Source organism: Neofelis nebulosa, chromosome 2, assembly GCF_028018385.1.
Source record: "Neofelis nebulosa isolate mNeoNeb1 chromosome 2, mNeoNeb1.pri, whole genome shotgun sequence".
Lineage (NCBI taxonomy): Eukaryota > Metazoa > Chordata > Mammalia > Carnivora > Felidae > Neofelis > Neofelis nebulosa.
This window is the reverse complement of record NC_080783.1, coordinates 160,497,186-160,522,342: the sequence shown is the minus strand read 5'-3', so window position 1 is coordinate 160,522,342 and position 25,157 is coordinate 160,497,186. Positions and strand designations below refer to the sequence as shown.

The 25,157-nt window shown below is 34.1% G+C and overlaps 1 protein-coding gene across 4 annotated transcripts in view; it reads right to left on the bottom strand.

The window, feature by feature from the left end:
- The window catches only part of LRRIQ3 (leucine rich repeats and IQ motif containing 3), a 221,802-nt gene that overhangs the window by 4,799 nt on the left and 191,846 nt on the right, over positions 1-25,157 (bottom strand). For 3 of the 4 annotated variants that reach the window (XM_058716968.1, XM_058716970.1, XM_058716967.1), the window contains one exon: positions 7,677-8,406. In XM_058716968.1, the coding sequence (XP_058572951.1) occupies positions 7,677-8,406 (730 nt within the window). Of the gene's footprint in view, positions 1-7,043; positions 7,246-7,676; positions 8,407-25,157 lie in introns of those variants that run through there. The other variant, XM_058716969.1, reaches the window with a different exon arrangement.

Genomic DNA, 25,157 nt, shown 5'->3' with positions numbered 1-25,157 from the left:
GTCATGGCAAAAGAGACCTTGCAAATGTAATTAATAGTAGTAGTTAAGTATAATAAGTGTATTAAATAGATAACAATTATAAACTATGGACAAAATGTAACAAAACAAAACAAAACAAAAACTATTAAAAAGCACTGAAGAGTAAGAGAAACATAATGACCTATTATATTTATATATACCAGGATCAAACAATTGGAAAGCAAAACTAAGAAAGAATTCTATTTACAATAGCATCAAAAAAAATAAAAACATACAAACACTTAGATGTAAGTTTAACAAAAGATATACAAGATGGGGGGGCACCTGGGTGGCTCAGTGGGTTAAGCATCTGACTTTGGCTCAGGTCGTGATCTAATGGTTCCTGAGTTCAGGGCCCCACCTCTGGCTCTGAGAGGACAGTTTAGAGCCCAGAGCCTGCTTCGGATTCTATATCTCCCTCTCTCTCTGCCCCTCCCCCTGCTCACGCACTCTCTCTCTCTCTCAAAAATAAATAACCCTAAAAAGATTTTTTAAAAAGATATACAAGGCTTATGCCTGAAAATAATAAAATATTGCCGAAAAAAGTAAAAATGATCTAAATTAATGTTAAGTTCTACCATTTCAAGGACTGGGAGACAATATTATCATGATGTCAATTCTCCCCAAATTTATCTATAGATTCAATGCAATCCCAATTAATATGTCAAGAGTCTTTTGCGTAGAAATTAACATTTAAATTTGTCTTAAATATATAGAAGATTAAATTTAGATTAAAATTTATTTTAAATGTATTAAATTTAGGTATTTTGAATTTATTAAAATTTGAATTATATGGCAATGCAAAGGTCCTAGACTAACCAAGGCAAACTTGGGGAAGGAACAACAAAGAGTTTGGATTTTTCTACTGCTGTATAACATATTACCATAAATGTATTGGCTGACAACAACTACCATTTTATTATCTCATGGTTTTCATGGATCAAAAGTCCAGGCACAGCATGGATCATCATCTGGGTTTTCTGCTTCGGTTCTCACAAGGCTGAAATCAAGGTGTCAGCCAGGGCTGTGGTTCTGATCAGATTGTGAGGTCCTCTTTCCAAAATTGTTGGTTGTTGTCAGAATTCATTTCCTTCTCACTTTTCGACATAACCTCCTCCAGCTTCAAGTCAGCAATATCATATCAAATCCTTCTACTCTGAATCTCTCTTTCTTTTCTGTCCCTGCATGTGAAGTCTCATGTGATGCACTGGACCCACCTGCATAATATAGGATAATTTCTCTATTTAAAGGTTGATGAATTAGTACTCTTAATTACATATGCAAAGTTCTTGTTGCCATGTATGTACTTTTGTGAGTAAAAGGAAAAATAGTAAGCAAATGAAGGAGCAGCTCAAGTTGGAGGCCATATAATTAATATTAGTGTAAATCTACAAATTAGTAATCTCTTTCAGTCATTTTAACTGCAATGCAAGAAGTAAAGATAGTTGGATTATTCCAAGGTGGCAGTTGGGGTGGTTAACAATGTGGAGGCAATGAAAGGACTTCAGAGAAACTGAATGAAATGGAGAAAAGAATAACTGATATGAACTCTGGATGGTACACCAAAAATGAAAAGAAAAGAAGTCTATAAGGAAGTTTATTTGAGGGCTGAGTGTCACAATATATTTGAATAAGTGTGTAGTGAAAGTAACAGAAGAAAAGAATTGAAAAGACAGAATTACCCACAAACAAGTATACAAGAACTTAAAATTTAAGAGGTCGGGCAGTTCCAAGTGACAAGGAGGCTTTTACATGTCTATGGAAATGAGTTTACAGGTTGTTGAAATCCAAAAATCTTTGTTGGGCAACTGGGAGGTTTGTTCTTACGAATCTGGAAGTTCACTGTGATTATAGCTGAAGTTGGATGGAGAAAAGCCTTACAAACCAGAATATAAACACACAGTGAATGAAGAGAGTAGTCTAGGAGGTAAACTGATGACCAAACGAAGGACAAGGAGAAGATGATGCAATTAGATAGTACCTTATGTGCCAGGTCGTCCATGCTAATTGATACTCTACTGGACCCTGTTGTTCTGTCCTGAACAGTATCGTCACTTTTTCAGAGTGTGAACAAGAATATTTTAGAAAGCTCATGACCAGCTTTTACCTGATATATAATAAATTCTTTCATTTCAATGTCTCTTTTTTATTCACTCTTAAATACCCTTGGGGGCATTTTGTCAACTTTCTAAACTAGAGCTGTATGGTTTCGCTTTCTTTTTTCATTCATCCTCATTCCACAGCAGGATCAGAAACTGCATTCTCAGTAATGACTTCACCAGTTATTGAGATTCATCAAAATGCTTTTAGGTCAAGTGGTTTGATACACTAGTGAAGAATCAACCAAGAGAAAAAGAGCCAAAAAACCGCTTAAGTCTCTAGAAAGATTTTACTTTTTTGACTCACAGCTCTTTTCTGCATGTTGATACAAAATCTTCACTTGGAAACATTTATAATAAAACTCAGTAATGCCTTTTAGGACATATTACCTACATAACCAGAACATTGCCTTATTCCTGTATGTTTTCAAGGATAAGGATAATATCTTTGCAGCACCTTACAAAAGAAGATAATTCAGTTAAGATACATTAGAAAGCTCATTTGACTCTGTATCCTCTACAAATTAATGATGGCCAGACATTCAATTTACTCTGATAAAACTAAGCTGATTGAATTTCTCTAATATTGATTTGTACTAGGTTTGTATTTTGACATACTAGTTTTCATTCTCTTTCCAAAATATATTTTTTATTAAATTATAAAAATTTCCAAAAATCATACACACACACACACACACACACACACACACACACACAGAGTATACATTAAGGAAAATGTTTTTAAATTTTGGAAGAGAAAAATATGAAATATTTTTCATACATAAAAAGGTATGTAAAGAACCTCAGTAATAGTTCAAAAATTGCTTATAACTAGGAAAAGGCTAGTTATGCTCCTATCTAGTACAAACTATTTTTAAATTTTATTTATTTATTTAGAGAGAGGGAAAAAGAGAGGGGAGAGAGAGAGAGAGAGAACACGAGCGGGTGAGGGTCAAAGAGAGAAGGAGAGGGAAAGAATCTCAGACTGTCTGCCAGCACAGAGCTCAAAGCAGGGCTCCAAATCATGAACTGTGAGGTCATGACCTGAGCTGAAATCAAGAGTCTGATGCTTAACTTGCTAAGCCACCCAGACACCCCATAGTTTTTAATTATGGCAGTTAAAAACGTAAATGATTTATTTATTCTATAACTGGAAGTTGTACCTTTCAATCCCTTTCACCTATTTCACCCCTCCCCCAACCGACTTCCCTCTGGCAACACAGAGATGAAAAATACAGCATCAGGAATACAGTCAATACTATTGCAATAATGTTATATGGTGACAGAAGGTAACTACATTTAAGGTGGTGAGCAATGAGTAATTTATAGAATTGTCAAATCATTATGCTGTATACCTGAAACTAATATGGCTTTGCATGTAAACTATACTTCAATAGTATTTTTTTAAATGTAGATGAAATAAGCAGCTATATGGATCTCTAAGTATTTCTAGACAAGCCTTAAACATATGTATTTACATTGTTAGGACAGTTAAAATGTCACCAGGATAAAACTGTGACTGATAAGCTTCAATCTAATATCAGATGAAATTGTGTGAAAGACTTTGAAAGAGTAAAAAAACAAAAATTACTGGGAATCCTGTCTGGTGCGCCCTTCAGAGTTATCTGTACCTTTCAATCTCTTTGATCTATTTTACAACTTTATAAGTTGAATAAAACTATGAGTAATACAGATGATTCTTGTCTATAAAGTATAAGTGAATTTTGTCCAATGGAGTTATAATTGATTATTGCCAGTGGATAATGACTAAATTTATTTTGGCATTCCTGATTGCCTTTACATATACACGCTCTTAGAACTGTCATTTGAACTGGTTATAACATCTTACTGGTTCTTTAATGAGTTAAATAAAATCTTTGATGTGTTTATTTTATATTTGAGTAACAGTTTTACATTCTAAAAAAATATCCTTTGTAAAGAAGATGTGGTATATATACAATGGAATATTATTCATCCATAAAAAGAAGGAAATCTTGCTATTTGCAACAACATGGATGGACTTGAGGACACTATACTAAGTAAAATAAGTCAGAAAGACAAATATTACATGATCTCACCTATATGTGGAATCTAAACAAGCAAACAAACAGAGCTCACAGATGTAGAGAACACATTGGTGCTTGCCAGAGGTAGGGGATGGGGAGTGGGTAAAACGTAAGGGGGTCAAAAGGTACAAACTTCTAGTTATAAAATAAGTAAGTTATGTTATGTAATGTACAGCATGGTGACTATAGTTAATAATACTTGTATTGCATATTTAAAAGTTGCTGAAAAATTAATCTTAAAAGTTCTCATCACAAGAAAAACAATTGTAATTATGTGTGGTGACAGATGTTAACTAGATTTAGTGTGATTATTTTGCAATATATACAACTATTAAAACATGCTGTACACCTGAAACTAATAGAATGATATATGCTAATTATACCTCAACAAAAAGATCCTTTGAAAATTAATAAAGCTTAAATTTACTAAATATAGCTTAATATATTTTGAATCAATACTAATTTTCAGAGCCTTTGCACAAAATCATCATGAAACAATTTAAAAAAATTTTTGCATTTGTTTGAGACTTCTTTGTCCAAAATGTATTCTGAGAATAAGTGTTCTAAGGCATTTCTTAAAAAGCAGGGTCTGTGGTAAAACGCATGTTTAAAATGCAATTTTTTTTTCCTGGTAGTATTCCTAGTGGTCTTTGACATGTGACTATCCACTGAGCTTTACAGGCCATTTCTAATCCAATTTAATGTTTCTTAAGCAATTGTACTTTCAACTACTCTCCTTCATAAACTCTGCTGTAAGTAGAACAGTATTCACTACATCCTTCCTCTCCCCCCACATTTCCTATTCTGAGCTCTCCAATTTTGCTCATCCATTCTGCCAATAATAATTTCCTCTCAGCTTTCTTCTTTTCCAAATTCAAATTCACAGTTGTAATTTTCCTACTTCTATGTTTTGTAATGATTCAAATATACGCTTATATTTGCCATTGAACTGTGGGTTCTTAGAGGATCAAGAATATGTTACTAATTTTTGTATGAGTGTAGGGAAGAACTGAAATGAATTAACACTTTGATGTTTAGTTATGCCCTCTCTTTGAAGGTATCTTAGATTACTCTCATCTATTTATTACCTACCATTTAACTGGAAATTTTAATTTTGTCCTTTGATAGTTTTTATATTATTGTTTGTATTATTATTTAACTCTGGCAGTCTTATTGCCTGATGACTTATCTCCCACCTAGATTTTCAGTTTCTTGGGGCCAAATAATCTTTATGTCCCCACATCACCTGACATCTTCAACAGCTGAAAGTGAATTACCATGTGAATAATTCTAACTGAAGGTAAGTATTCCTCAGTAGAAATGCCAATGATCACAGAGAGAAAGAAAAAAATGTGTACGAAAAATTTATTATCATGAAATAAGAACTTGTTCTTAGATATGTATTTTAATAGCTAGTGAAGCTATTCTCAAAACTTGGTTAATTATATTTTTCGTATATATTTAATAATTCTGGCTACATATCTTCACTATACAAGCATTTTGAAAAAATATGCATTATTTCTCATTGCAATGGCTTAAGTATTTTTTTTTATTTTTTTTTCAACGTTTTTTATTTATTTTTGGGACAGAGAGAGACAGAGCATGAACGGGGGAGGGGCAGAGAGAGAGGGAGACACAGAATCGGAAGCAGGCTCCAGGCTCCCAGCCATCAGCTCAGAGCCTGACGCCGGGCTCGAACTCACGGACCGCGAGATCGTGACCTGGCTGAAGTCGGACGCTTAACCGACTGCGCCACCCAGGCGCCCCAACAATGGCTTAAGTATTAATAAGTGTACTTAATACTTAAGCTATTGGTGTAAGTATGGTAAAATTTGCCATGCCCCACAGGCTCTAGTATATGATTTAAATGGACTTACATACAACCATTACTAATTTAAAAAAACTGGGTTTCAAAATTTTTTTTACCTATTTTCTTCAATAAATAATTATGCAATAATTTGGAAGCTAAGCATTGTACTAGATACTGAAATGGAAAGATAGACCAAATTATCTTATAAAGGACTTTACAAGCTAACCTGATATAGGCTGTCTTGGGATAACTGCTATAACTGAGATTTAAATAAAGTGTTATGAAAGAACTGCCAAATGAAAACGATTAATTCAGACTGTAAGAGCAGTTGGGGAAGGGTTAAAAGTGAAGATACTATTTCAGTTGGTTACTAAAGGATGAATAATAAAAGGATGAATTTTGTCAGTGGTTGTACAGTTCATACACTGCATGATGGGAACAAATAGGGGCGAAACACAGCCACACTCAGCAAGAATCAGCCACTAGTGATGTTGTCTCCCTGGAGAAACAATAACAAGTATCTTATCCTCACCAATCTGAGCACTCCAAAGCATTCTAATTTGCATAATAACATAGAGGCTTGTGTTGCATAATGATATGTAGATAGCACTAACATTGTGGGCTGGTAGTACACTTTCAGAGTGCATATTTGAAGAAAAAGGGGATAGTATTAGTAAGGTCACTGGAATAAGAAACTCCAAATCTGAGTAGGGAGTAGAGAATAATTTAATCTATCAGGAGCAAATCCAGAGTGCTTTTAGGGGAAGAGAGAGGAAGCTATGGCAGAAAATTTAGTGAGATGAGTCTGGATAAACTGGAACAAAGCATGATGTCTGAAATGCCACTTAGATTAGATTTTATACTGTGGACAATTGCAAGGTGTCAATATACACAAGTAGGAAGTAACATGATCAGAACTAATTTTTTTTAAATATGAAATTTATTGTCAAATTGGTTTCCATACAACACCCAGTGCTCATCCCAACAGATGCCCTCCTCAATACCCATCACCCGCCCTCCCCTCCCTCCCACCCCCCATCAACTCTCAGTTTTTTCTCAGTTTTTAAAAAGAAAAAGAAAAAAAAAGAAAAAAAGGGAAAAAGAAAAAATAATAAAAAAGGCTAGAGAGGGAGGGAGCCAAAACAAAAACAAAAGATCAGAACTAAATTTTAAAGACAGTTGAGGCTTGTAGGCTGGAGAACCGCTATGCGTTGAGGAAAGGAAGTCTGGAGAATGGAGATGGAACTTTCACCTGGAAGGATAAAAGGTGAATTCTTAGAGTGATTATGAGAGTGTGCATTAGAATGGGAAAAGAGGGATCTAAAAGGATCAGTTTGAGACTCCCTTTAGCAGAAAAATGATTAAGGAAACATACTGGATATTGGTGATGAGACAGACTGAGTTGTAAAAGACACTGAGATTTCTAGCACTGTCAAGAGGATAATGACGATGCCATTTATGATAAGAAAAAACATTGTTTGAGAAGCAGGTTTTATCGGATAAGGGTGGAGGTGGGATGAGATACAGTCGTTTTATTGTCTCATCTTTGTTGTAGTTTCTATTTTTTCAAAGAGAATATATCATGTTGTAAACAAAGTACTGTTTATTAGATCTCAGCACTTAGTATGCAATATTCACATGTAATGGACTTAAAAGTTTCTATAATATCAAGACTGTACTTACCTAATTTCCTTCATTTGTTTAAGTAAATTCTTTTGATATTTTTCCATTTCTAGTCTTTGCTGAACAATCAGACTTTTCTCTTGTAAGACAGCCTGATTCTTCCTCAATCTGTCCATTTTAATCATTCCTTTGCATAAAAGAGTACGCTCATTACTTATGTTTTGAATTAATAAACGGTCTTCAGCATTTTGTTTTTTTTCTTTCAGAAACCGAGCTCTCCTCTCTTTAACTTTTTCAAGGTAATTGAATCTGTCCTGCCAAAGTTGTTGTAAACCATTCCGAATTGTCTCATTATCTTTTGCAATTAGTTTTTGTGCAGCATTTTTTTTCTTATTTAAGTTTTCTTGAACAGCTAAGCTAACTCTTTCCTGGGCAACTTGTGCCAGAGTTACAGCTGTTATTTTTTTTTTATGGCTTTCTTGCTTCTTTTGTTCTGAATAACATTTATCAATATCACAAAGTGTTCGGAGTTTTATACCAGTTCTGTGTGTTGTAAAAAACTCTTTTCTTACATTACCCTTCAACAGCATGTCCTTTTTTGTAATTTCTGGGTTTTGATGAGTGGTAGAAAATGGCTGGACATATGTAGGAAAATAATCTTGCTCCTTTTCTTTCAATAATGCAGCATACTTGAGTGAACCTGAAGTATGTATGGGTAGTTTGAACACTGATATCCTAAAGCTGGCATCCAATTCTTCACCTTCAGTTTCATCTTCAGATTCCTTCTGACCTACACCACAGGGAAGACAAATATAATACATTATGTAAGTGCTAAGCACAGTTTATTTTCTGTCCCTATTATTTTGAAAGCTACATTAATAAAGTTGACAAGAACCTGCATTGGCTTTATTAAGAAACATTTTTCCCTACTGATGTTCTTTATAAACTTGTGTTTTAATAGTGATTTTGGAGAGGGAAATCACTATTGAAACCATTTAACATAAAAATGCACTGATTCCTATATTTCCTACATTATCTCTCACAATTACTTAACTTGCAATAACTCAATAGCAGTATCTTATCTTACATTTAGTACTTCACCATGCATATTATTTTTAGATATATTTATTATCTCATATTGAAAAGGAATTTGTAATCCATTTTACCATATTTGTCTTAATTCTGGTGGGAACTAATAGCTACCATTAACATTGCTTTTTCTTATATTTGACACATGAATCCCTCAGCCTCCTTTGCTATTATGTGTGGTGATGAGACAAAGTCCTCTACAGTGAAATGTGGGCAGAAGTGCTATGTGTCATTTCCAGCTCAAGGCTATTAAGAAACAAATATATCTTTTCTATATTTTCTTTCTTTTTCCGACTCACTGTACAGAGATAAGAATAAGGCCCTAGAAGATGGTGAATCCACAAGGTGGAAAGTCCCTGGCTCCCAGGATCACTGCTTGAAAAACTACTCACTGGCCAGGATTAGTCAAACTTGGACTCATATAAACTAGAAATAAATGGCAATTATGTTTGAGTCAATATATATTTCTGGGTCTATTTGTTATTATAGCCAACCTAACTAATATAATAGCTTGAATCACATTATTGTTCACATATTTATTTTCTGACAAACCTATTTATGAATTCAGTATCAGGTGGCAAGTACAGGTTAGAAAAAAGTTATGCTTATTAGTCTTAGAAAAAAGATGTTTTCCATATTTGACTAATTTCCTCTATTAAAATTACATCTCTACTAACCGTAGTCTACAAAGATTTTAGTTTTTCTAATAGAAAATTCTCTTAAAGTCTTTATATGTCAAATGCAAATCTGATGGTGGAGGTTTTATGGAAGTTGGAGCCACTGGGTGGCTCAGTCAGTTGAGACTCTGACTTTGGCTCAGGTCATGATCTCACGGTTTGTGAGTTCGAGCTCCAAGTCGGGCTCTATGCTGACAGTTCAGAGCCTGGAGCCTGCTTAGAATTCTGTGTCTCCCTCTCTCTCTGCCCCTCCCCCACTCATGCGCTCTCTCTCTCTCTCTCTCTCTCTCTCTCAAAAATTCATAAATATTTCAAAAAAAATTTTTTAATTAAAAGAAAAAAAGTTTGGGTCCAAAGCAAGGCACTAGATACAAAGGGACAAAATCCAGAATTTCAGTTGTAAAGTAAATAGGGTATGGTCTGGGCAACTACCTAGAAAAAGTACTCTCTTGTGTTATTTCATTTTATGTATAAATCCTGGCATGAGAAAGCTGGCCAAGAATAAAAGACCAGGGATAGAAAATACAAGCTAATAAATTAAAGTTCTGGTTATTAATTTCAATTCATATGGGGGATTGGGATTTTCCCCCCATACCATCAAAATATGCTCCAACACCAACTGGGTGTCCTGAAATTCAACTCAAATACGACAACATCTACCTGGAGACAGGATCACATCCCACAGGTTAAAGGTTCAGTCCAGAAGAACCCCTATCATCTTCAGATGCCAATAAGTCCAGGTTATCACCCGTGCTTCTGACCAGCTGGCTATAGATTGGAGGTTCCACGAACCTCCTCTGGGTTCAATTTGCTAGAGTGGCTCAAAGAATTCAGAGAAACATTTTACTTACTATATTATTGGTTTATGGTAAAAGGATGTAACAACTCACCAGCAGCCAAACAGAAGAGATACATCGGGGAAGGTATGGGAAAAGGTCACAAAGCTTCCATGCTCCTTCTCCAAGCACATCACTGTACAAATCTCCACGTGTTCACCAACATGGAAGCTCTCAGAACCCAGTCCTTTGGGGTTTTTATGAAGGCTTCATTACATAGGCATGGTTGATTCAATCATTGGCCATTGAGGATTTAATTCGATCTCCCTCCCCTCTCCTCTTTCCAGAGGTTGAGGGTTGGGATTAAAATTTCCAAACCTCTAACTATGTGGTTGGTTCTCCTAACAACCAGCCTCATCCGTGGGTGTGATCTAAAAATCACCTCACTAAGTAAGTTCAGCTTCTTTAATTATAGTTTTGTAGGTGAAAAGCTCAACTTGACTAAGATGAATAAAGATGAATAAATATGTTGGTACTACCTACTATGAGCTAGAATCTTCAAAAAATGAAGACAGTGATGGCTCAAGAAACCTTATAGTATAGTAGTGGAGGCAACTAAGTAAAGCAGATTTCTTCAAAATATTGTGGCAAATGTTAAGATAAAAGTATGTATACACAGGAGGTGTTGAAAACATAGAAGAAAGACACTTCACCCTATCTGGGTTAGGGTAGGCAGTTGTCAGCAAAACTGCTCTGGAGAAGGTAACAGCTGGGTTAGTTTTAAGAAGAGTATTTGTTTTACACTTGTAATACTATAAGGCCCACCTTTTGCGTATATGGGAAAATTCAATTAATTTGCAAAGGTGTGGGCAAGAGAATAGGAAACAAGGCATTCCCAGGGGATGGGAGGAGAGTCACAAAGATGCAGAAGTGAAAAAAAGAAAAAAATATGTGAAATTTTGTTTTATAAAATATAAAGTCAGAAGCTATCATAAGCAGTTAGTTGCTACAGATGTCTAGCAAACAGGTAGGTAAATGAGCTGAATCTAAATGATCTAAGAGAGGGCATATCTGGAGACAAATATTTGGAGCCAATAACACAGAGATTTTTAGGTAAAACTATAAGCATAGTCAAGAGATAAAAGAGAAGTAAGGATGAAACATTGGGTAAAATTAATTTATTTTATTTTTTAGTTTTTAAATGTTTATTTATTTTTGAGGTGGTGGGGGTAGTGATCAGGGAGGGGAAGAGAGAGGGACACAGAGGATCTGAAGCTGGTAGGGAGAGGATTGATGTGGGGCTCAAGCTCACGAACTGTGAGATCATGACCTGAGCAAAAGTCTTAGGCTTAACCGTAGTCTGTGCCACCCAGGCACTCCAGGGAAAATCAATTTAATATGTACATACAGGTAAGCCAAAAAAAAAAAAAAAAATCTGTGGCTATAGTTTCTTCACATGTGAGCTTCTAAAGAAATCATTATATGTAAAGAGCCTTGGTATACATATACACCCATTTGCCCGTTTTTACCTATCATCTGGTGAAATTTATTAACAGTGACTTCTTTCAGTCTCAGAAGCAATCCAATTTGGAAGATAAATTATACAGTCAACTTAGCTATAGGGACATTACCAAACAACAGACAAGAAGTAGGAGAGTTAACACTGTGCTGTCTGCATTGTCTTAAGTTACATTAATATCTTAGTGCAATGCCCAAGACTTGGTAGATATAAAATAAATGATTTTGTTCATACATAGGTTAGGAGATCCTCAAGGCTCTATGAAAGTTGAGACAATGCTGTTTTTGTTCACTACTTTATACTAAGCACTTAGCAGAATGTTTGGTGGATGACAGGTTTTCAACAAATAGGTGTCTAATGAATATTTTTTCTACAGACAGCTAAGCCAATTCAGAGATACTCTTCATTTGGGGTGCTGGGTTGCTAATTTTAAATTTATACTTTCATCTTTTGTACCCTTACTTTTTATATTATTCCCTTTAAGAACCCTATAAGTCAAATATAATAGTCACAACTTCTGAATAAGACTTAGATACTTCTACTTCTTTTTTTTTTTTTAATTTTTTTTTTTTTTAACGTTTATTTATTTTTGAGACAGAGAGAGACAGAGCATGAACGGGGGAGGGTCAGAGAGAGGGAGACACAGAATCTGAAACAGGCTCCAGGCTCTGAGCTGTCAGCACAGAGCCCAACCCGGGGCCTGAACTCACGGACCGCGAGATCATGACCTGAGCCGAAGTCGGCCGCTTAACGACTGAGCCACCCAGGCACCCCGATACTTCTACTTCTTATCTTTGGCTCATGCTATCCCCACTTATTTGAAAGGTTCCATTTGCACCACCATCTATAAAAAGATTATTCATCTTGGGGCACCTGGGTGGCTCAGTCAGTTAGGCATCTGATTTTGGATTTTGGCTCAGGTCATGATCTCAGGGTTCATAAGTTCAAGCCCAGCATCAGGCTCTGAGTTAGAGGGTGGAGCCTATTTGGGGTTCTCCTGCTCTCGCTCTCTCAAAAATAAATAAACTTAAAGATATTTTTAAAAGATCATGCATATTGACTAACATAAATACTGTCATTTATTGAACCCTTTCCATGTGGTAGTTACTAGGCTTACTTCTTTACATATATATTTAACATTTATTCAATATTGATAACCTTCTAAGGTAGATGTTATTGACCAAAAATCATAACAATACAGCTAATATATGCTGAGTTTTTGCTATGTGTCACATTGTTCTGCATCCTTTAAATTATCTCATTTAGTTTCCTTAACAATCTTAGAGTTAAGTACTGTACTATTTTTCGTCCCCATCTATCAGATAAAAAAACTGAGTCTTAAAGAAATAGCCAATATGTTGGAGTAAGATCCTAACATACAGGTGATGTCCAACAACAAAACGAAGAACAAATACCTAAGAACTCTGGAGAATAAACAAAAACAAATAAAATGTGACCTGTTAAAAACATCAATATTCTTATAACAGAATCCAAAGTATATGACATTTGTGATGCCCACCATATAACCCAAAAAACATAATATGAATGAAAAGTATATCATGAAGGGTATCACTTCATATAAAATACAGAAATCATGCAACCATATAGGCCATTTAGACTCTTCCTTTCTGTATTTTATGTGAAGTAGTATAATATTAAGTAGATTGTGCAAAGTTAGATTTATATTATAATTTTTAGAGAAAATAAATATATAATGCAAAGAGGTCCAACTAAAAATCCAAAGGAAAAATTAAAATAGATTATAAAAATATTTGAATAAACAAAAAGAAGATAAGTAAAGAGAAACAGAGGAACAAAAAACCGAGCACAGAAGACAAATAATAAAATGATACTAATCTAATAGGATAAGTGTCTTTAAAAGAAGAGACATCAAAGAGCTCACTTTCTCCATCTCTCCATGCACACATGTACTAAAAAAAGGTCATGTGAACACACACACAGCAAGATGGCTGCCATCTGCAAGCCAGAAATCTCACCAGAAATCAACCATGTTCACACCCTGATCTTGACTTCCAGTCTTCAGAACTGAGAGAAAATGAATCTCTGTTTAAGCCACTCAGTGTGTGGCATTTTGTTATGGAGGCTTGATCAGACTAATACCCTCTCTTTTGAACTTCTAAGAACCATTCCCCAACTGGTCTATATCCCTAATGGCTATTAGCAGAAGGCCTCAGTTCCTTCCCTGTAAGCTTTGAAAAGAACTGCTTGGTGTAAGTATAAATTCCTTCTGACAAGGCAGCTAACTTCCCCCAGATTAAGTAATCTGCCTGAAAGAGCCCAGAGCAGGGCACCATATCTTTTATGATAGTCTTGTGAGACACACACCATTTCTTCCGCCATATTCTGTTTGTTATATGTAAATCACTAAATCCACTCCACAAAGAGGAGAATTAGGCTCCACTTTTTTGAAGAGAAGTGTCAAAGTATTTGTGAACATATTTTAAAATCATTGTATCTGATATAAAGATTTTATATTAGGGTGCCTGGGTGGCTCAGTCAGTTAAGCATCTGACTCTTGATTTTGGCTCTGGTCATGATCTCACAGTTCCTGGGAGAGAGATTCATGCTGACAGTGCAGGGATTCTATCTCTGCCACTCCCCATGCACATGGGCACGCATTCTCTCTCAAAAATAAACTTAAAAAAAAAAAGGATTTATGTTCATGGAAATAAAGCTCAGGCTCATCAAACATTTATAAAGTCATTATTTAAAAGTTTTATATAAATTTAATATTTGATATTTTATTTTAAAATATGTATCCTAGAGGTGCCCAGGTGGTTCAGTGGGTTAACCATGTGACTTGATTTCAGTTCAGGTCATGATCTCACAGTCCTGAAATAGAGCCCTGTGTGGGGCTCTGTGCTGGTGGCATGCAGCCTGCTTGGGATTCTCTCTCTCTCTCTCTCTCTCTCTCTCTCTCTTTCTCTCTCTGCCCCTCCCCTGTTCCCACTCTTTCTCTTAAAAAAACAATTATACCCTATTGTTAATGCTATAATTAAATAACATAAATGTAATATAATTATTCTTTTTATCTAGATTACAAACTTTTTTTTTAATATAACAGACTTCACAAATATTATTATTATTGATTTGTGCCATGACTGGAAAAATTTGGAAGCACTGTCTTAATAGCAGTGGGACAAAACTTACTCATAGAGTTTATAGAGAAGTCTGCTTATGCTGTAGCTGCCCATCTTAACTCCTGGGTAAATTTTAATTTCTGGAGAATAGAGAATATGTCTTATATATCTTTGTGTCCTCCACTACAGTAAGCATAGTATTTTGCATTTTTGGAATTCAATTTTAAAAATTCAACTATTTATTAAATATGAATATTTCTACTCAAAACTAGAATATATGTACTTATGGGGTGCCTGGGTGGCTCAGTCGGTTAAGTGTCCCACTTTAGCTGAGGTCATGATCTCACGGTTCATGAATTTGAGCTCCACATCGAGCTCTGTGCTGACAGCTCAGAGACTGGAGCCTCCTTCATATTCTGGGTCTCCATCTCTCTCTGCCCCTCCCCAACTCGCACTCTGTCTCTCTCTCTCAAAAGATAAAAAAAATAATAAACATTTAAAAAGAAAAAAAAATAGAATACATGTTGTACTTCTAAATATATTCTTTTTTCTCAAACAGTTGTATTTTATGAGGAAGTCAAAGTCTCACTGAAACTAATGTAATATTGTGTGCCAATTATACTTCAATTAAAAAAAAGAGTCCCGAGGGTGCCTGGGTGGCTCAGTCGGTTAAGTGTCCGACTTCAGCTCAGGTCACGATCTCGCGGTCGGTGGGTTTGAGCCCCGCGTCGGGCTCTGGGCTGATGGCTCAGAGCCTGGAGCCTGCTTCCGATTCTGTGTCTCCCTCTCTCTCTGCCCCTCCCCCGTTCATGCTCTGTCTCTCTCTGTCTCAAAAATAAAATAAAGGTTAAAAAAAAAAATTAAAAAAAAAAGAGTCCCATTATAAGATTTAGGTATAGCAGATAACCAATTTGAAATTACTGATAATACTTCTTTTCTTACCTCATTAACTTATTTTTCCTTCCTTTTCCCTTACTCTGACACCTTTTATCTGATTATTATCCTATAGTCTTTTTGTTTTGCTTTTCCCATATCTTACTTGAAAATTGCATTGAGAATCTTTATTACATCCGGCTGACAGCATTAAGGGTCAAAACAGTGACTATATTAAGGTAGGAGTTTAAAAAGGTAACTTTTTATACACACAAGTATAAGGTCTAATGTGCAACAGCTTTGTGTCAATTACATTTTTCCTGCCACTCTTGCATTATTATAAGAAAAGAAAAAAATAATCACAAAAGCCACTCATATAAAGTTCAAGTCTGTGAAGTAGACTGGTGATCTGATACATAAGCAGCTTCAATATGATACAGAGTGGCTCAATAACCAGTAAAAACTTTTCAGTAACAATAGGCTCCCAAGTGGTATTCATATTCGTGAATTAGGGAATTGACAATAAATATAATCCAAAAGAGCTGAAGGTTATCTATCTATACATGCAAGGCAAAAGGTAATGCAAATGACATCACCTTTGGATGTAAGGGCATTGACATAGAGTAATGCAAACTGTCAAATCATAGTTCAGATAGAAAAAGAAAAATGTGACATGAGGTAGTTGGATACTGCATCTCTTACCCAAACTTACCATAGGAAAATGCCTAGAGATAGAATAATGCATATTCTCCAAACATTGCTTGACATTGCAATGGAATTAGCCCTTTACCTAAATTACTGAGTCATATAAGAAAATAGTTGATAGAATTCTATTTAATATTCTCCTCTTCTATAGCAATATATATATTTTTTGATTTTCAGAAAAAAATTTAGAATTGTCTACTTGAATTGTAGGCTTAGAAATAATTACTTAGTTGGTCACTGATTTAAAGAGTAGTCAGAACACTGAAAAGAATGAGGTATAAAGCATTTAGTCTGAAAGAGCAGAGCAGGGTATCAGAACTATGACTGAAAATTGGGGACACACACACGTGTTCTCAGAAATCCTTGGTTGAATTCTTAATATATCAGAAGCCCTTTAACACTTACCATAAATTAATGATTCTTATTGCCTCTTGCCTGTAAAAAGAGATGTTTAACAAATTGTAACTATTAAGCAAATAACAAGAAAATCTGAAACACCTCTCATGCAACATTCATCCTAGCTTTAAAAAAATGTTGCTACCAAAACCAGAAAGGGATCTGTCCATTAAATAATCTTTGAGTAAAATAATGGAGCCATGATTGCATGTCATGCCTGCCAATGATTTCTGTCCCAAAATATGTTATACATAGTCTGAAGATCTCCACTACTAGAAAGAGAAGCATCACTGAAAGGAAATCTTTAGTATCTAACACGTACTCCTCTCCCTAAAACTGGCTCAGAATCCAAATATGCTCAGAAGTTTTCTGTTTCTTATTATTTTCTTGTTTTTCTGTTTCTTAAGTAGAGGGTTGAAAGGAGTGTACATAAACACAAAATGATGAAATGCTGTTTAATACTATCTTGGTAGATAATAAAGAAGCATAAAAATAACCTTTTGGTAGGTCTCTGTCTTGGTGTCTTAAAGTGTCTAACTCAGTAGTTATATTACAAGAATATAGTCTGTCACATTGTTGTTTAGCATTATTTTCTTTCAACCTAAAGAACTCTCTTGAGCATTTCTTATAAGGCAGGTCTAGGGCCACAAACTCCCGTAGCTAATATCATACTCAATGGTGAAAAACTGAAAGCTTTTTTCTCTAATATCAAGAATAAATCAAAGATGCCACTCCTGTTCAACATAGTACTGGAGGTCCTAGGAGAAGTCATTAGACAAGAAAAATAAATAAAAGGCATTCAGTTCAGAAAGGAAGAAATAAAATTATCCCTATTTGTGGAAGACGTGATCTTATATCTAGAAAACTTTAAAGAATCCCCCTACCAACTGGGTTAGAACTAATGAATTTAGTAAATTTGCTAGATATAAAAATCAACATATGAAAATCGATTACTTTTCTAGAAGCTAACAATAAACTATCTGCAAAAGAAATCAAGAAAACAATCCCATTTATAATACCATCAAAATAATTACTTAGGAATAAATTTAACCAAGAAAGTGAGAGACTACATACTAAAAACATTAAGATACTGATGAAAGAAAATGAGGAAGACACAAACAAATAGAAAGGTAGCTTGTGTTCAAGGGACTGGAAGAATTAATATTGTTAAAATGCCATACTACCCAAAATAATCTACAAATTCAATGCAACCTTATCAGAATCCCAAAGGCATTTTTTATAGAAACAGGAAAAAAATTTTTACAATTCATATGGAATCACAAAAGGCCACAAATAGTTACATCTATCTTGAGTAAAGACAAAACTAGAGGCATAACATAACTCTTCCTGATTTCAAAATATATTACAATGCTACAGTAATCAAAACAGGAAGATACTAGCATAAAGAAAGATATATTGACCAGTGGAACAGAATAGAAAGCCCAGAAATAAATTCAAATACATACCACATACAGCCACCTGCATTTTGACAAAGGTACCAAAAAAACACAACGGGGAAAGGATAATATTTTCAACAAGTTGTTCTGGGAAAACTGGGTGTCTACAGGGAAAAGCATGAAATTGGAACCTTTTCACATACTGACACCAAAAAATCACTCAAAATGGATTAAAAACTTTAAGGCCTAAAACTATAAAACTCCTAGAAGAAAATACAGGGGAAGAACTTCATGACATTGGTCTTGACAATAATTTCACGGATATAACAGCAAAAGCATAGGAAACAAAGCAAAAGTAGACAAGTGGGACTACATCAAACTAAAAAGCTTCTACACAGCAAACAATCAACAGAAGAAAAATGCAATCTACAGAATGGGAGAAAATATTTGCAAACCACATATCTGATAAAGGGTTAACCTCCAAAATATATAAGAAATTCCTTTAATTCAATAATAAAAAATAATACTGGTATTTAAAAAATTTTAAGTAGACTAAAGACTTTAATAGACATTTCCCCAAAGAAGACATGTGAATGGCCAACAGATATATGAAAAAATGTTCAATGTCACTATCATCAGGAAAATGTATGTCAAGACCACAATGGGATATCACTTCACACCTGTCAAGATAGCTATTTAAAAAATACAAGATGAAAAATGTTGGTGAGAATGTGGAGAAATTGGAAGCCCTGCACTCTGTTGGTGGCAATACAAAATGGTGTAGACACCATGGAAAACATCGTGAAAATTACTTAAAATATTAAAAATAGAACTACCATTTTATCTAGTAATCCTACTTGTGGGTATTGATCAAAAATAATTGAAATCAAGATCTTGAAGAGATGTTATATAAACAACAGCCAAGGTGTGAAAACAACCTAAATGTCCATCAACAAATGAATGGATAAAGAAAATGTGACAGAGACACATAATGGAATACACTTAGTATTAAAAAAGAAGGATATTTTGAAATCAGGAGACAACATAAATGAGCTTTGAGGACATTATATAAAGTGAAATAAACCAGTCACAGAAAGACAAATGCTGCATGATTCCATTTACATGAGGCATCTAAAATAGTCAAATTCATAGAATCAGAGTAGAATATTTTTGCCAAGGTCTGGGGGAGAGTAATTGGGAAGATACTAATTAATTGGCATAGTTTCAGTTAAGCAAGATGAATGAGCTCTAGAGAGCTGCTTGTAGTACACCATTGTAACTGTAGTCAACAATATTGTATTGCACAATTAAAGTTTGTTATGAGGGTAGATCTCATGTTAGGTGTTCTTACCACAATAAAATAAAAGTACACAGTTAGGACTAAGCCACAAAATGCATGCCTCTCCTCCTTGAATTTAACAAATGTCTACAATGCAAATAATGATGACAGATTTCCTCACTTCCACTTTCACATTTTTATTTTACATTTTTTCTTCAGTTGAAAGATGCAGAGACTGAAAGATATTGCCAAATTTCAGTTCAGTGATTAGAGTAGCCAGAAAAGCTAGACCTTAAGTATTACTTAACTAACTCCCTTTGAGTAATTCTTGTAATATCAACCTAATTTTATGACAATTTCCAATGATACAAGCTTCAAAGTAGATATCAATAAATAGAAATGTCAGAAGTTTCACTGAACCTTCAGAGACTATATATAGTCTAAAAAAAATAGATATTTAGGATTTTTAATTGCTACTTGTGGTCATATTAGAGTTCATTTTTCTCTTTTCCTCACTCCTAAATTATTGATTCCTATTTCATTTCAATTGTAATTCATCCTGGTATATTAATGATTCTTCTATTTTAATTTCTTTTTAGATAATGTACCTAGTATGTCTAAGATTCTGTGAGCATTTATCTAGTCTCAGATCTCAAATCTCAATTTCAGTGTTTTATTAATGTAATAGACACCAATTTCCCCCAATGGCAGCTACTTAAAATTACATATGGTCTCAGTGAACAATGGAATAGCTTCTAACTTCCTAGAATCATTTTGATTTATTCATCTATTAATTCATCTATCTATCCATCCTTCCATACACTCATTCATATTTTAGTAGCTTGCAAATTCAACTGAAATTCAGGAATCACAACTATGAAATTTATTATTAAAACTCCATCTAGTTCTTAATTTTTCCTCTCAATTTTATTTTCCTTTTTAATCGTTTGAGAATTACTTGGTTTCTATGGATACTAACAATTTCTCTCTAGTACAAACATGTTTTCTTTGCTAACGATAGCATATATAACAAATATAATACATGTAAAAAATGTATACATAACATTGAACATTTGCTATGTGCAAGGCACTTTTGTATACAAGGGTACTATGAAAGGCATGATCTCAGGTCTCATGGAACTTTTATTCTAGTGGTAAAAGATAAGACAACAAATTCATAAATATAAAAATATCAAACAGTAATAAATGCTCTGGGTAAAATGGCACTGAGTCTAGTAATTATACTGGACAGATAAGAAATATTTTTAAAAAATTCAATTTCATCTCAAATCTGAAAGATAAGAAGAAATAAGCAGTGGGGAATTTGGGGAGGAGGGAGAATTTTCCAGGAGAAATGAGAAGCTACTGCAAAGATACTAGTCAAGAATACATTTGGCCTTGTTAAGCATACAGAGTGAAAGCCATTTTTTGTTGGAACCCAGTGAACAAAAGGAGGGGGGTGTGAGGAGTGGTTAGAGAGGTAAGACAGAGTCCAGATTACATGTGGCATCGCAGGCCACACACACACACACACACACACACACACACACAGTTTAGATTTTATTCTGAAATTTAGAGTTTTTTAAATAGGGTAGTAATATGATACATGATTTTACTATGAGGAAAATGGATTTGAATGTGGATCCAAGAGTGTAAGGAGAGAAACTGGTTTAAACGCTATTATAGAGGCCCAAGCAAGATTTGATGGTAGGTAGGGCTAGAGTAAAAGCAATGAAATTGCACAGTAGTAGAAAGATTTGGAATATGTTTAGATGCAAAGCCAAAAAGCCTTGCTGATAAATTAGATCACAAAGGAGGAAAAAACAACAACACACAATCAAGGATGAATGTTAGCATTTTGGCTTGAGGACCTAGTTGGATGGTGATATCATTTGTTGTGATAAAGAATACTGGAAGAAAATCAGATTTCATGAACGAGATTAAATATATATATATATATATATATATATATATATATATATATATGACTATTTTTGAAGTTTATAGCTTTCATATTCAAACATGTTACTATTTCACTAATATGTCATATTTAAATTCTTTATCTTAAAAAATAATTTTAATTTTTCATTAATACAATGTCATTTAAAACTATATTACCCTAGGAGCTCATGGGTGGCTCAGTCAGTTAAGTGTCCGACTGGCTCAGGTCATGACCTCATAGTTTGTGGGTTCGAGCCCCGCATCAGGCTCTGTGCTGACAGCTCAGAGCCTGGAGCCTGCTTCAGATTCTGTGTCTCCCTCTCTCTCTTCCCCTTCCCCACTCACACTCTGTCTCTCTGTCTCTCAAAAAATAAATAAACACTAACAAAATTTTAATAAAAAATATTATCCTAAATAAAATAATTTTGAACTATTTGTTTCCATTTACATGATTACTAATAATACTCTGGTTAAAAAAATGAGGAAACTGATACCTTTGTATATTTTTTATTAATAACACCAGACAATTTTGAGGCACAGCCATAATTTCCACAAACTGAATTTTTCAATACAAAGGCAACAGAATTAATTCTTTCAGATGTAGTTTATTCTATGAAAGAAATGTGTTTGCAAAAAACCCCAAATTATCCTTATATTTGTACCTTATATAAATTTCTCTATTTAAGAGCAAAATAACTAGGCTTTGTTGTAATTCACTTATTTTAAATTATCTCAACAGATAGTTTTAACTGTCACATGAAACTTTCAGAAGTCAGGAACACAGAGGCCACTACCATTTGTGATCAACAGAGCTTGTTTGGTTCTCCCAAATATATTACAGATTTATGAGCCATCTGTGGGGAAATAAATGGTCTATTTTAAAATCAGTGCAGATATGATCTGAATGTTCACAAATGGGTCTGAAGCAGTTGCTCTCTTCAGCAAAACTGTCTGACACCTTAGCACTAGCAGATGGCCTTGTGTGGTAAATAGGCTTTGAGGCAGCTTTGAGTTCAGGTAAAGCAAAGAATATGAGGAAAAGGAAAAATAAAGTAAATACAAAATGAGAGAGTAGTGACATCAATGTCTGTCATGCACTGAGTTTTCCCTGATTTGTTAGGCACATAAATGTCATTGAAATTATGGTCATAGAGGAGACATTTTCTTCTTTTGAGATTAATTTTCTTACTAAGAATACAAAAAGTTCTGAGGTCTTCCTCTAACCCATCCCATTTACATATACACACATACTGTGCTATAAATGGCCTGAGATATGAGCCAAGATCACCAGTTTATAAAAAAAAATCATACATTCATATGTAACAGAACATATTGGCGATAGATTCTAATAGGATAGAAAGTTAAGAGAAGCAGACAAATTATTTCCCCACGTAATACCATTAATTAGACATTCTGTGTGAAAATGTTATCCAGGAACATATTCTCTATAGTCACGTGGGAAAAATTATAATGCATTACATGTTAACCACGAAACCCTAAAATAAAAAAAAAAATTAAACACAAAAGCAGTAAAACTGATAGTTATAAGTACCTTTCACATTAACATGTAAAATACTCAAAACACTGTTACTTAATCATCAACTGGTTAGGTTACTTACAAATAGTGGTTTCAATTGCAATGAAAGGGGTCTTGTTAGTGACAGCAACATTTCAAATGAATATCCCCATTGTTGACATCCAGCATGCTTTAAAAATGTTACATGTGATTTTTTTCAAGATCTTTATTGAGACATATTTAACATATCATAAAAATTAACTATCAAACCATTAAAGTATACAGTGCAATGGTTCTAAAACACTCAGAGTTGTGCAACCATCACCACGATCTAGGTTTACAAATTTTTCATTCCACAAAAAGAAATGCTATAACCATTATAGTCAATCTATATTCCCCAACCTCCACCACCTCCCTAACCCTATGCAACTTTTAATCTTCCTTCCATCTCTACAGATTTATGTATTCTGAACATTTATTATAAATGGAGTCATATGGTATGTGGTCTTTTATAATAAGTTCCATTATTTTAAGGAAGTCAATTTCAGCTTTATGATTTCCTCTCTTTTAAGGTTGCCTTTTATACAGTTCTCTTCCACCTCCATCTTCACCTGTTCCACCATAGTTAAACTCATCTGATTAATTTTAGATGAACAAAATATTCAAACCAAATCTGCCTGGTCATAAACAGAGAAAAACAAATTAACTTATGTCTGGGCAAATGTGGATTAGTATTAAGGTCAAACTTCCTACAGGTTCCTGAATAACTATGATTTGGTGTTTTGATGATTATATTATTTTACTTTACCCAGGATTTCTATAACCTTCTAAAGAATATGATGCCTCAGTCTTTCCCCTCCAATGTCAGGATCTTAATTTTAAGATCTGAACTTCTCAACCTGATATCCTAGGGTCAAACCTATGTGTTCAACTTAGACCACCCTGGCTACACAAATTATACTAGCCCAATGTCTACTGAAACAATGCTTTGCCTATACCATTCTGTTGTTCTTGAGTCACTATTGGATAGTGATTAGAAGTATAAAACTATGAGAAAAATCAGTTGGATTTCTGAAATAGCATATTTAGACACTTCAGAAAGTAACATTAAGCCACTTATTTAACTCCACAAGGCTGCAGTTTCTTCATCTATGAAATGGAAGAATGAAAATGCCTACCTTATAAATTAACTGAGAGAGCTGAGGGGAAGATGAGTGGCATGTAGTATGATTTTTTTTTAAAATCTAGATATTATTATCTTGTTTATCAGTTTCATTTTGAACTCTACAAATTCTCATTTGTAGAAATTCTCATTTGTTGAAATTAAGTATCACACTCCTAAATAACCAACTGGTCAAAGAGAAAATCACAAATGATGTTAGAAAATACTATAAGATTAACGAAAACAATAAGAAATTATACGGTTCAGCTAAAGCAGTGCTCAGAAGGAAATTTATATCTATGAACACCTACACTCAAAATGAAAATCTCAAATAGATAAACTAACCTAACACCTTAAGAAACTAGTAAAGAAGTCAAATCTAAATCCAACACAAACAGAAGAAAGATAAAAGTAAAGATGAAAGCAGAAACAAATCAAAGTGGAAACAGAAAAACAATAGAGAAAATCAATAACATTAGTTGTTTTTTTGAACAAATTAACAAAATTTAGAAATCTTTAGATAAATCTCCCAACAAAAAGGAGAGAGAGGACTTGAGTTACCAGAATCAGAAATGAAAGAGGCCATGACTACCAAATTCAAGGAAATAAAAATGACTATAAGGAATACAATAAACAATATGCCAACAAATTAGATCATTTAGATGAAATGAACAAATTCCTAAGACACAAACTTCCCTACTGACCTAAGAATATAAAATATTAATATATGATAAGCATAAAATATTAATAATACTATAACAAATAAAAATTGAATTAATAATTTAACTTTTTCCCCACAAATAAAACCTTAGGTCCAAATGGTATATTAGTTTCCTGTACTTTTATAAAGCTTGCCACAAACTTGTTAGCTTAAAACAACAAAAGAATATTCTTTCATAGTTCTGGAAGCCATTAATTCAACATTACTTTCACTGAGCTGAAATTAAGATGTCAGCAGGGCTGCACTCCCTTCAGAAGCTCTGAGAGATAATTAGTTTATTGCCTCTCAGCTTCTATTGGCTGCCAGCATTCCTTTGCTTGAGGCAATATCATTTCTATCTGTCTCCTTCTTCACATTTCCTTTCTCTCTTCTATGTGTGTATAAGTAGA